Below are 12,352 nucleotides of genomic sequence, written 5' to 3' on the forward strand. Positions count from 1 at the left end.
CAGGGGTGTCCCTCAGCCCCGGCCTCCAGTCTGTGGCACGCAGCTGGCTCCGGGGCGGATATTTCCCAAATCTGTCCTTGTTTTAAGCGTCTCCCCACCGGAGCCCGGGCCCTGCTCCGCGTCCCGGTGATGTGTAGTGCGAGTCGGTAGTTACAAGGGTCAGTGCGTCTCTTGGAGGTTTATTTTTTGTTTAAGTGCAAGGATGTTGCATGGCTGCGTGGTTCTCCTCTGGTGTCCTCTGGTGCGGTGGTGATGCCATGGGGCCGCCGTGTGCCCAGCAGGAGGTGATGGTGGTGGCTCTCCAGGAGCTATGAGGAGGTGTTCGCATGGAAGGACTGAGCTCCACGCTGCCCTCCCCAAGCCCAAGGTGGCAGCGGGGCTCTGGCTGTGGAAACAGCGCAGGGAGGCACGGCCAGGCTTCACGCTGTGTCCCCAGTCCCTTCAAATGAGGGGTGAGGGCTTCCCAGCAGCTCCACGTCTCTGCTCAGGCAAGGCATGGGGGTAAGGCTGGGCGAGGGATGCCAAAATCCAACAGCCTGTGGTCTCCTCTGCTCCAAGCATGGATCAGCAGCTTCTCCCAGTCATTGCCTGCCCCCCTTCACACTCCAAGATGAGTTCCTTGTGTCACCACTTGGCCCAGCATCTTTCCAGGGCAGGAGGGGTGCAGAGCGATGGGGAAGGTGGGTTCAGTGTTTGTTCTCATCCTCCGCCCAGCTCCTCCCAGACCTCTTCTGCCACCTCTGTGCTGGGGCCAGCTCTGCCCCCTCTTGGTGCTCCATGCTGCAGTCGGGGGCCTCCAGGGAAAGGGAACCGCAACAAAAGGCGCTGAGAGGATCGAGACGAGGCGCTGAGACTCCTTTCGCTTTCACCCTGTCCTTCCTAAAGGGTCATGCGAAACCAAGCAGGGAATATAAGGACGGAGAGGAGCGTACACAGAAGGTAGCGGGTGTCCTTCCACGTACGGGTGGCTTCCGAGTTACTGACGGGGGCAAATAACACAAAAGGGATCCCTCCTGCTGGGGGGGTCCCACTGGTGAAATGATCACGAGACCCATGTGCTTTCCTGGACCAAAAGGAGGAAGGGAGAAGTTGGTCAAGTGTCACCTTGCTTAAAGCCACTTCCAGAAGAGCCTTGGGGTTCAAGCAGCGCTACCACCACACCCCAATCGCATCTTCCTCGAGTCCTGTAACTGCTTTTCCCCAACCCCTTTCTTCAGCCCTCTCCTTCCTCCCGGTGTCTCTCGCGCTCTCCTGTCTGTAGTGTGACACAGAAGTCATGAGCATTGAAAGAAACAATCATGTCGTCTGAACAGGCACGTCCTCAGGTTTGTCCCCTCCCTTCCCAGGGGGTGGCACGTGTCCCCCGGGCGGTCAGCAGATGACGGGGACCCCGTCGGTGTTGAAGATCATGCCCGTGGTGGGCTCGTAGGTCCCTGCAAGGTAGTAGAGGTCCTCACTGTCTTGGTATTTCTTCGTCTTCAGCATCTGCTCGTACTGATCCAGACCCACAACAAGACACTTGTGTGAGATGGTCTGGACGTCGTTTTCATCCACGTGAGAGGACTGGTAGAGGGCTCGCTGCATTGCAGGAAGGGAAGAGGGAGATGGAAAGAAGAGGAGCGGTTACATCTCCCAGCATTTACACAGCATCATTCGTTATGGTGCCCCCAGCACCCCCTCCCAACCTCACCAACCTCCATAAAGTCCTTCCTCTGGTTGGATGCCTGCAAAGCTGTGGACAGACTCCTGCCCGATTTCTGATCCCAGCGCTGTGCCCACGAGGAAAAGAGAAAACAGCAATGAAAAAGGGGTGAATTTGTTGTTTTTCCATGCTACCACCTCCTGCCCACATGTGCCTTCACAACCACAACCCCCACCCACAGCTACTGGTAATAAATGCTGAGAGCCCACTGTAACCCACCCTGCACACGTGTGCAAAATTCAGTGTTTCCAAGCACCAGGCCAGTCATTTTCACACTGAAAAGACTCAATCCAGCTCCTGATGCTCTTTTCAGATCAACACAAATGTGTTTATTTCCTAGTATGACAAAGCCCACCCTTCCCCTGCTCAACAGGTAAACACCAGGCTTGTCCACACCACAGGCAATCCCCACAACATGAAATGATGGGACCACCCCCATTACGGTACCAGTGGCAAACTGGGCCATGGGTGTTTTCCTCATCCTTGGAAACAAGGGGACAAGCAGCTTTCTCGGCACAGCAGAGCAGCCTACCTTGCCCTCGTTAAGCTTCTTCCCAGGGTTGGTTTCTTCTGGGTGATAAAACCATTTGACTCGCACCACCATGTTGTTCCCCCACGACTCCCACATGCTCTGGATGCGGCCAATGTAGGGCAGGTTGGGGCGGCCGGCCGAGAGGAAGACGGCGCAGTCTCCGATGCGGATTATCTCCTTGCCTCGCACGATGGCCTTGTAGAAGAGCTTCCTGGCCTTCCCTTTCATCCCTCGCCTCTGCCAAGAGAGGATCCCACAGGTGAGCAACCAGGAATTGCCCAGGTTTACCCACCCATCACTGCTTGCCCCACGCTGCATCCCACCCTTTGCTGTCAGCAGAGCCGCAGCATTCCCACAGGAACTGGGACAGGACACGCCATGGCTCCCCCACACTCAGCAAAGGCCAACCCCAATCTCCCTGCAAACTGGGGACCTTGGCCAAGGACCACTCCAGGAGAAGGGAAGGGGTGCAGGTAAGAGGCACCACAAGGCCAACGCCAGCACAGAGCGCAACGGAGCAATGGGAGAGGCTCTGCGTACCTGTGTGGGTTTCCCAAACCACTTCCACAGCTGCCGTGCGGGGAGGAAAGCAGCGATCTTGGGCCTGTTCTCCACCGACGGCAGTCGCTGGCGCTTGGCCACGCCCTTGGTGGTGGGCAGGGGCCAACCCCAATCTCCCTGCAAACTGGGGACCTTGGCCAAGGACCACTCCAGGAGAAGCTCTGCATACCTGTGTGGGTTTCCCAAACCACTTCCACAGCTGCCGTGCGGGGAGGAAAGCAGCGATCTTGGGCCTGTTCTCCACCGACGGCAGTCGCTGGCGCTTGGCCAGCTCCTTGGTGGTGGGCAGGTGGATGCCCTCGCGTTTTTTGGGCCTGCTCTTGTTGCCGCTCTGCTGTGGTGCCGGCTGTTGCACCGGCTGCTGCGCCGGCTGTTTCTGGCTCTGGGGGTGGGAGGATGCGCGGGATTTCCCTGCCTGCTTGGTTTGCTTGGGTGGGAGGGTTTGCTGCACTGAGGAACTTGGCTGGGCCTCAGCTACTTCGTCATCAGAGCTGCAGGAGGAGTCTTCATCTGTAGTAGAGGAGGAAGAAGAGCTGGAGCTTGATGAAGAAGAGGTCGATGAGGCTGAGGAAGAGGAGGAAGAGGAGGATGAAGAGGAGCTGCTGCTAGAAGAGGAAGAGGAGGAGGAGTTGGAGGAAGAGAGAGGGGTGGATGCTCTCGAGCTGGCTGAGCTGCTGTCCTGGGCTTCCCCTCGGTTCTTAGTCTCCTCTTCTCCCTCTGATTCCGAGCTGCTGTCGCTGCTGTTGCTCTCAGACTCCTCCACGGCTGCAGGAGCTGCTGCCTTTTCCTCCTGGTCCTTCGAAGCAGCAAGGGTCTCCGCTGAGCCATCAAACTTCCCTGCAAAACTGGCAGAGGAAGGGTCTCCCTCAGCTGCTTTGGCTCGGGAAGATTTCTGCTTGCCCTCCGTGCCCACTGCGGGGGAGTAGCCCAGTCCTAAGAGGCTCTTGCCATCTCTGCGACTGGCCAGGTTCGAGTCCTCCAGCATCCTCATCGCCTCCTTCATCTTCTTTGTCTTCGGAGACATCACGCCCTCATGGTCCAGTTTGATGAGGATTTCGTTGTCATGCTTCCTCTGAGCCTTGACCATGGTGGCAAACTCCTGTGTCTCTTCTGTGGGCCGCCCTTTCTTGGCCTTGGCTTTCGACGCCGAAGCATCACTGGAGCCAAAGGCCGCCAGCGTCGCCGGGAGGTCGCCATAGGGCTCCGTGCCGAGGATGCTGCCGAACACAGCAGGCTGGTAAGTGGGGTGCGGGGGGCTATGCAGCTTCGTGGAGATCTTCATTTTGCTGGCTTTTGACCGCTTTTCCTCTGCGGGGGCAGGAGAGCCTCCAGTCGGCAGCGGTTGCGATTTGCGCGACCCCTTCATGCTTGTCTTGCCCAAGCAGGCTGGCTTCTCTGGGGCTGAAGAGGTCACAGGTGACGATTCAACCTGATCCTTCTCTTCTGGCAAGGCAGCCTCTTCTGCAGAGGGGAGGAAACACAAAGGCGCAATGGCACCGATCCTGATGGGCTTTATTAGCTCAGACACAACCAGACACCAATGCTGACCATCGCTGGCCAAGGGTGGCTTGTTCCTGTCTGCTCAGGTAACCCCAAAAAGGTGAACGGCCTTAAAAATCAGCCTACGCTGTGTTCAGCTGATGGGCAATGCCCAGAGATGCTGTTGCAACTGTGGGGGAACCAAACTGCAGATCTCCTGCAGCTTTAGCCCTGCTGATGGCTGCGGAGATGCTCAGCTGAGAAGGGGACCCTGCTCTGCAGCACTGACTGACAGGAGGACGCTCTTGCAGCACAGGTCAGCTTGTGAGCCAGCCTCCTGCAAACCGCAGCCACAGCAGAGCGACACAATGCACGGATGCTCTGCACTCAAGCAGCACATCCATTCCCCTCCAAATCTGGTCCCAAGCAACAGCTCTAACTTGGGGAGAGCAGTGGGGAACTGTGTAAGGACTCAACTCCAACTCTGACAACCTACCAGCTTTCACTTTGACGCTTGGCTTTCTCCCTCGCCCTTTGCCCTTCGACACAGGCTCCTCTGACCCCAGGGTAGCCCCTTCCTTTCCTTCTCCAGTGTCTTTGCTGGATTTACGGCTACGGCGCTTGGTGCTGGGCACCAAAAGGGCCGGGGAAGGCTCAGCACCTGGAACAAGTCAAAGAGATGGTCAAATGCAGTCAAATAACACATAAAACAGAGATGCAACACAAGGAATCCCTACCAATTCTGCAATAGACTGGGCGTTTTTCCCTGTGGGTTAGATCCCACCCCAGCTCTGCATGTCCATAACTGATGGTGCAATCTTTGTGATTCAAAGTCTGTGATCTCGGTCCAAAATCAGAGAGGCAGGTGGCCCAAAATTCCCTACATTTCACAGTGGCAAGTGTCATGCAGAAGTTGAACAGCAAAACTCACACTGGATCTTGTAGTCAGGTGGGAGAAGCCGAATGTGAGACAGCGGGATACGTCCCGTGTCCCCGTCATCAAACTCTACTGTGATGAGATCGCCATCTTCCTCCAGATCCAGGGTTCCTGGGGGTTGGGAGGAGCAGATGGGATCAGGGACAAAAATCAAGAGCACAAACTCCTTGTCAGAGAAGTGGGGACATGGGGGAAAACAGGGATCCTGCACCAGCTCCAAAGCATCCCATCCCCACCTTTCCTAGGCTGTGTGGGGAGAGCACAGAAGGCTCATTCTGCAGTGGGAAGTCCCTGGTAACACTAAACCAGCCCAGCCAGCGTAAAATTTCCCAGTCGACAGCACTGCTCCACAACGTAACACCCATTCCAGTTTCATTTCCCACCTTTTTCCTCTATTTCACTCTATTCTAAAATTCACTTCTCTTGTTTCACTGCGGTAACTGTCTTTTTTTGACCTGCATTTTGTAACTATTCTCAAGTGATCACAAGCTGCTGCTTTCCACCTTCTTTCCAAGAGAAATAAGCTGCATTCCCACCTGCTCTTCTTGTATCAGCATCACTGGTCTATAACTCATAATTCCTCTCTTATACACGCGTAGTGTGACCAACCCAAACACAAGACCAGACATGGTAGAACTGTCCAGGGCTCTTCATCAGCTTTTTAATGGAACCAGACAGGGGAGTTATGTGTCAGAGGCAAAGCTATGAGTGTGCAGGTGATTTAGAAACCTTCACAACCTCAGAAGTCTTTGGTAGCTGCGCTACCAGTTAATTCTGACTTTTTGAAGTGTGTCAAGTTTCCCTCATATTTTAAGTTCCTAAATTACTCTGACCTCTTCCTATGAGAACACATCTCCTGGACCAGCAGGATCTTACTAAACCAGCATCATGACTGAGTTGGGCATGACCCAGAGGAGAGGAATGGACCAGGCTCTGACCTTCAAGACACTCACAGCAGACCTCAGGCAAGCCTGACATCCCTCAGGACACACAGGACTGAGCTATCCCTGGGTTACAGAGCTGCCAGGGTGGCTTTACCTCGGACAACTGTCCCAGGGTAGAGGCAGCGGTACTGCTGGCTCCAGTAGGCTGCAATCCTTGTGCCCTCGGGCAGGAACCGCACTGAAGGTGGTTTCACATCGATGATCTGCTCAGGGCAAGAGGAAGGCAATTACTGACATTCTTAGCACCAGCACAGACCATCTCACCACACTTGCAGTGTAGCAAAGCAGCTCTGGAGAAGGCAAGGGACAGTTTCCCTGCTGGAAAACGGCCTCCTGTCTGCTCACAGGGCAGTGTGAAGGATTATCCCTACTGGCACACAGGTTTAGTGCCCACTGCCACTGCGGGAGCTCAGCCACGGGGCAGCGACCCACGCCAAGGGGAGCTCTACCCAGACTGGCCACGGAGGCAGAACCAGGGCCCCCCTTCAGTCCCAGACAGGGGGAGACTTTTAACTCGCCGCCTCCTCCTCCCCAAACCAGGGCCCAGGCACTCCTTGGCCTCACGTACCGCTTCCTGCAAGAGCTGTTCCAGGCAGTAAATGTGGGGACGGTTTCCCCTCTCGCCTTCCACCACCACACGGTATCTGCAACACAAAGGTCCGGTCAGACACAGCGTGTGGAAAACATTGCCCTGATCAGATAGCACCTCCCTCCGAGCCCTACCACCAGTTGATTTAATGAGAGGTAACCAGATTTTCCTCAGCACTGATAAACCAGAGTGAATTCTCCTTCCCTGCCTGCCAGACTCTGTCAGTCTCTCTCCAGCCAGCTCTGCACAACCCCCAAATCAATCCCTGCATCAGCTACGTCACCATTTGCCGGCAGAGCCCGGGTGGATATGGTGGCCTCTCAACTCACATGTCTGGTGAATGCACTGTCTTGACATGCCCAGCGTAGAGCAGCTTGTCATCCATGGGGATGAGGACACGCAGACCGTCTTTCAGCTCATCCTTGTCAATGATGCAGGAGCGGGGAGCTGCGAGGCGTTGGAGCAAGATGGGGATTAGAGAGCACCATACATGGAACAGCGACAGCACGGGGAGAAGGAAACCTTACACTCCCAGCATCACCCTTCCCTAGGAAAATGCCAGTAAGCTCTTTGCAGAAAGGGCTCACTCTCTATCTGGCTAGCTCCTGGCAGAGAAAAAACATGCCCTTTGGTCATAATAATACGCCAGTGAATGAAAATAGGGCAGCTCAGGCTGGGCTTCATCTAGATGCCACAGTGGGCCTCTTTTTGGCAAGCCAAATTGAGTGGGAAAGGGGTATCACCACCCAAAGGACTCATGACTTTGGCTGAGGAATGTGTGAAAGCAGCACACTCCTCCTCTGAGCACCCCTGCAAAACTTGCCCAGCTCCTCTACCTGTACCATTGGTCCCTCAGCACCTCCTGCCCTCACCTGGGGTGGGTGGTCGCTCAACCAGCATGCTCAGTGGGATGTTCTCATCCTCTGAGAAGCTGCTGTCTTGGTTAGGTTCAAAATCCTCCTCTGCTGCCATGCTCTCCATGAGCTTGCTGACAGCTCCTCCTTTCCCTCGGTTCTGTAGGAGAGCAAGCAGCACATCAGCTGGATGGCAATAGGCAACAGTGTGATCCCATCTCACCTTCCTCCAGCAACAAACAACCTGAGGATACTGGGACAAACTTGCAATGTTAAACACACAGAGTTAAGCAGGTGTACCCAGACTTGCTTTTTGGTTGAACAAAGACCTTCGTTTTTCTGGAATTATCACCAAGCATCATTGACAACTGACCAAAAGCTATTTCACGCATCCTAGGCACATCTCCCTTCTGAGTTTAGGAGAGATGCTGTGGAGCAGACAGCTGCAGCTCTGCTCTGCATTCACCACCTCTCTGTTCCTGAGACCCAATCTTCACCCAGCAGGCAGCAGGCGCTGTTCCTATTTCTTCCCAAAGCCCCACCATCCGTTTCTCGCCGTTACACACAGACCATAAGCATCACACTCAGAAGATGCAGTAATGTGTCTTATGAGAGCAGACAGCTTACAGCAATGGAGCAGAAACCAGCTGTGCCCTGGCTCAACTGGCACTGAGCAGGGCAACTCCATCACTATCCCCTTGGTCTGTGCTATCCATGAAGGCTCTCCCTCCACCCTGTGGTCGCCTTAGAGAAAATCGGGCCTGCTCATTGATCTGGGGGATGAAGGCAAACGAACACCAGATGGTAGCAGCAGGTACTACCTGCTAAGCCCTCCTTGGATTTTAGACTTCTCAAACCTGCATTCTGCCTGCAACACACCCAGTGAAACCTGCAGATCTCCTTCCCCTCCCTAGCACTGCAACAGCCCAGGAAAAGAGCAGAGCTCTGCCAGCCACCCACCAGCTCACCCGCACTAGAACCAGCCCCTCACCTCTTTTTTCACCTCCTTGGCTTTCACCTTGGCTTTGCTCTTCTTGGTGGAGCCCAGGGCATTTGCCAGGCTGACACGAACATCGGACGGCGAGCTAGGGATGCCAGGAGGAGACATGGACGATGAGGAGGAGCAGCAGGGTGTTTCTTTACCCTTCTTGCGCTGCTAAAAATAAAAATAAATCACTTCCGTCAGTAAAGATTGGTAAAGATCTGGGCCCAGGGAGAGGGGAAAGGTGGAACAAAGCAGCCTGTGCACAGGAAGGATGATGTTCAGCTTGTAGTTAGTTCACCATGTCCTGCATCTCCCAGCTCGGCTTTCAGCCTTCACACGTTTTGGGAAGGGTTTACCATTACCCCAGAGAGCAATTCCTGCCCATCAAAAGAGCTCCAAGAAGATCCCAGCTGGCCTCATGTCACAACTAACTTGTCTACCTCTCCCCTCAACCAGTGCTCCTCCACAACGCTGCCATCAACTGAAATGGAGCCGGAGGGAGCTGAGCTTTCAGCCAAGATGAAGAGCTTTCAGCCATCGCTACCACCAGCCAGGGACAGCCCTCAGAAGACAATGTATGAAAGGGAAACAGCTCTAAAAGGCCAGCATGGGGGCCACAGCTCAGCAAGCAGTTAAGGTTGTGCAGAGAGTGGAAGAGAGATTTTACAGATGTTTTAATGCAGGATGCTCACTCTGGTTAATCTGAGCAGGATGGATTTGGGACATGAAGAGTGACACAAGTAACCTGCCCTGCTCAGACACAACAGGCTTTTACTCTGTACGAGTCAGATCCAAGCCTGACAGCTCCTCTGGGTGTACGTGGGGCTGGCAGGGGTGAGGAGCAGCTAAAGAGCACTGGGGCAATCGCTGAGACAGAACTTAACTCTCCTCTGGAGAAATCGCCCTCCCCTCACCCTCAGCTCCCTAGGGTCCCACACCAATTCTGCCAGCACACTCCTCACCTTGCTTAGCTCCTTCCTGTCCTTCCCCTTGCTGCCCTCCTTTTTGGGGCTCATGGGTGCCCCCTTGCCACAGCGCCCCGGCTTGGAGACAGGTGTGGAGCTGGCAGGCGCCGCCGAGGTCAGCACGGCCGAGGACGTGGTGGCGTCATGGAGGAAGATGCGCTCGCTCCGGCGCCGGTTCCACAGGTCATCATCGCTGGCCTCCAGCCCAAACTCAAAGCTCAGGTCCTTGGGGGACTTGAATTTCTTCAGCTTGCGGCCTTTCTCAGACCCAAGTTTGGCCTTGTCAGTGCTACCGGATCCGGAGTCGAGGTTGCTGGGGGCCTGGCTTGGCGCGATGTTGCTTGCCTCCAGCGGCCCCTTCTTTCCCCGCAGCAGCCCTGAGGGAGACTTCTTCCTGATCTTGATCTCGCTCTCCGAGTCTGTGTATTCAAACTCTGTCCCTAGGTGCAAAGGATTTAACCATCAGTCAAAGCCGTGGCTGAGCAAAGAGGGCGCAGGCCCCACTGGAAGCTTTTGGGCTCCATGGAAGATCCCGTGCTGGTTCAACAGAGCTCTTGCTTGTTCCACTTTCAGAACTGCATTTCCACCCCATAAAACACTGATTTCCCTGAAAGTAAGTCTCCCCTGCCTCAAGTCAGATTCCACTCATTCAGGTGGCTGGGTCAGTGTGTTCTCTGCCTTCATTTTCTCCCTTCTCCCATAGCCAAAGCCCTGCAGGGAAGCTCGTAAGATAAAATATCCTCTTACATTTGTTCCTCCACAAAAAGGAGTTCCTCAGGTGAAGCAAAGCCTGAACCCCACACACGGAGCCTTCCTCCCCTCCTGGTAAGAGCGCTCTCCAGTCTCACCTTTGTTTCAGGAGAACGATCTCTTTAACTAATTGAATAAACCCAGTTTGCAAGCTTATTTTTCCCATTGGCCATCAGAGACCACAGATCTTTTTATTGGCTCAGGTAATCACCCTAAAGTCAAGAGAGGTAAATGATCTTTTTGTCTGTGGCAAATGGAAATCCCCTCACAGCAGCAGGGGCACAGCAGTACCCAGAAGCCTGGAAGTAATCGCAGTAATGCCAAAACGTTCACCACCTCCAGGGTGATCCCCATAAAGGAGAGCAAGATCTTACAGTTGAGCAACCTGGTTTAGTGGAAGGCACCCCTCGTCATGGCAGAGGGGTTGGACTGGATGAGCTTTAAGGACTCTTCCAACCCAAATCATGCTATGATGCCGAGGCAGAAGGGAAACTGAGGCAGCAGCTACATACCCAGCAACATGGGCAGGAGGGTAGGTAAAGCTCTACGCAGCCAGGAAGAAACCTGCCCAATTTCATGCACTAAGTCTGCGCTGGAACGAGACTTAGCCCAGATTTTCTACATCCATTTATTTCCTGGGGCGCTGCACCTCATGGGATTGCACAGCACCTCTGAACCTGGTTCTCTGGCTCCAAAAAAGAGCACCAGCCAAAGATGTCTCTCATATCCTCCTCCAGCTGCTGCAGATCTGCCCTCTCTGCGCTCTCATTTGTGTGACTCTGCCTTCAGACACAAGGGCTGAAATGAGACCTCGCTTGGCCGAATCACTCCTCAAGCCCAGCAGCGAACGGCCACTGCTGCAATAACCACGGCTTGCAGAAGGGCCTTGAGAAAGGACATACAGGACCCAACAACGCGGGTAAATGAAAATGTACGAGGCACAAGCACGGAGAGCATCTTTTCTCAGTCCTCCTCTCTCAAATACGCTCAGTTTCCTGCGTAAATTCAGCCTGCAGAAACCTGCTCTCATCTACCCAATCCTCTTCCCCTGAGACAGCCCCAGCGCAAGCAGGAAGAGAGCAAGCCTGTCAAAATCAAAGCTGGCAAGGCTCAAAAAGGAAAAACCCATTGGAAATTACAAACCCCCTTCTCCTCTCTCCCTGCTGCATGAGACGATTTCTAGATGCTTCCAGTTTCAAGGAGGGCAGGTTACAAGACGATAAATTCTTAACAAAGGCTGTTGGAACAAGTTGGCAAAAGCCTAATATAGCATGGAAATGGTGCTAAAACAAGCCGGGCTCCCAAGGAAGACATCATTTTCCATTCTGAAGCATGCTATAAATTCCATTATCACTTAATAAATATTAATAGAGAATTTATAAACGGAGCACATATAGATCTGTCTGACCGGGAACGATGTCACCAGTGAGCACTTGTGCAGCAGGGCATGGGGAGGGGAAGAAATGAAACTGCCAATTATGTGTAACACTGAAACCGAGACAGAGACGGGGACAGAAACCCAGGCTCTGGCACTGCACACACACGAGCAGAAGGAGGAATGCTCGTTTCAAGTCTCGCTGGCCAGTTTCTATGAGGGAGCTGATGGGATGGGCTGGTTGAAGGGGTTTTTCTTCTGCCTGGGTGTTCTCTCCTCCTCTTGGGTATCTCAGATCAGCTGCATTTCACACATGCTTCCTTCCTTAAGGTGTAACAGCACTTTATTGCCTTCAGCATCCTGTCCAAGGGGACGCAGTGTCCCATCGCTTGCCTTTGCAGCCTGACTGCTCAGAATTTGCCAGAGGAAACTTTGAGGAAGCCACAGGCAACTGCCCCTAGGGAAAATGCAGCTGTAGCTGCTGAAACCATAGCCACGACCAGTTCTCATTTTCTTGCCCTGAGACTCCTCCTCAGCATAAGGACCAAGCAGCCAAGAGCAAAGAATGGACAAGACACAAGACACCTGCTCTCCTGCAGCACAGCAGGACCTCCTGAACCTTCTCCCTTGCCCCCATGGCACCAACCCATACCAAGCAACTCACCCATCAGGCTCTGCC

The 12,352-nt window shown here is 54.1% G+C and overlaps 1 protein-coding gene across 1 annotated transcript in view; it reads right to left on the reverse strand.

Annotated features, from left to right (window-relative positions):
* Positions 1-862: 862 nt before the first annotated feature.
* LOC104541491 (trinucleotide repeat-containing gene 18 protein-like) overlaps positions 863-12,352 on the reverse strand; it is a gene marked incomplete at its 5' end in the record, with an annotated part of 11,702 nt that continues 212 nt past the window's right edge. The window contains 13 exons of the mRNA XM_010185564.1: positions 863-1,578; positions 1,695-1,769; positions 2,235-2,471; positions 2,965-4,256; positions 4,771-4,935; positions 5,206-5,322; positions 6,250-6,358; positions 6,724-6,799; positions 7,074-7,191; positions 7,617-7,758; positions 8,590-8,751; positions 9,546-9,988; positions 10,811-10,842. Of these exons, the coding sequence (XP_010183866.1) occupies positions 1,372-1,578; positions 1,695-1,769; positions 2,235-2,471; positions 2,965-4,256; positions 4,771-4,935; positions 5,206-5,322; positions 6,250-6,358; positions 6,724-6,799; positions 7,074-7,191; positions 7,617-7,758; positions 8,590-8,751; positions 9,546-9,988; positions 10,811-10,842 (3,175 nt within the window). The remainder of the gene's footprint in view (positions 1,579-1,694; positions 1,770-2,234; positions 2,472-2,964; positions 4,257-4,770; positions 4,936-5,205; positions 5,323-6,249; positions 6,359-6,723; positions 6,800-7,073; positions 7,192-7,616; positions 7,759-8,589; positions 8,752-9,545; positions 9,989-10,810; positions 10,843-12,352) is intronic.

The sequence above is a fragment of the Mesitornis unicolor genome, unplaced genomic scaffold, assembly GCF_000695765.1.
Source record: "Mesitornis unicolor isolate BGI_N332 unplaced genomic scaffold, ASM69576v1 scaffold20445, whole genome shotgun sequence".
Classification (NCBI taxonomy): domain Eukaryota; kingdom Metazoa; phylum Chordata; class Aves; order Mesitornithiformes; family Mesitornithidae; genus Mesitornis; species Mesitornis unicolor.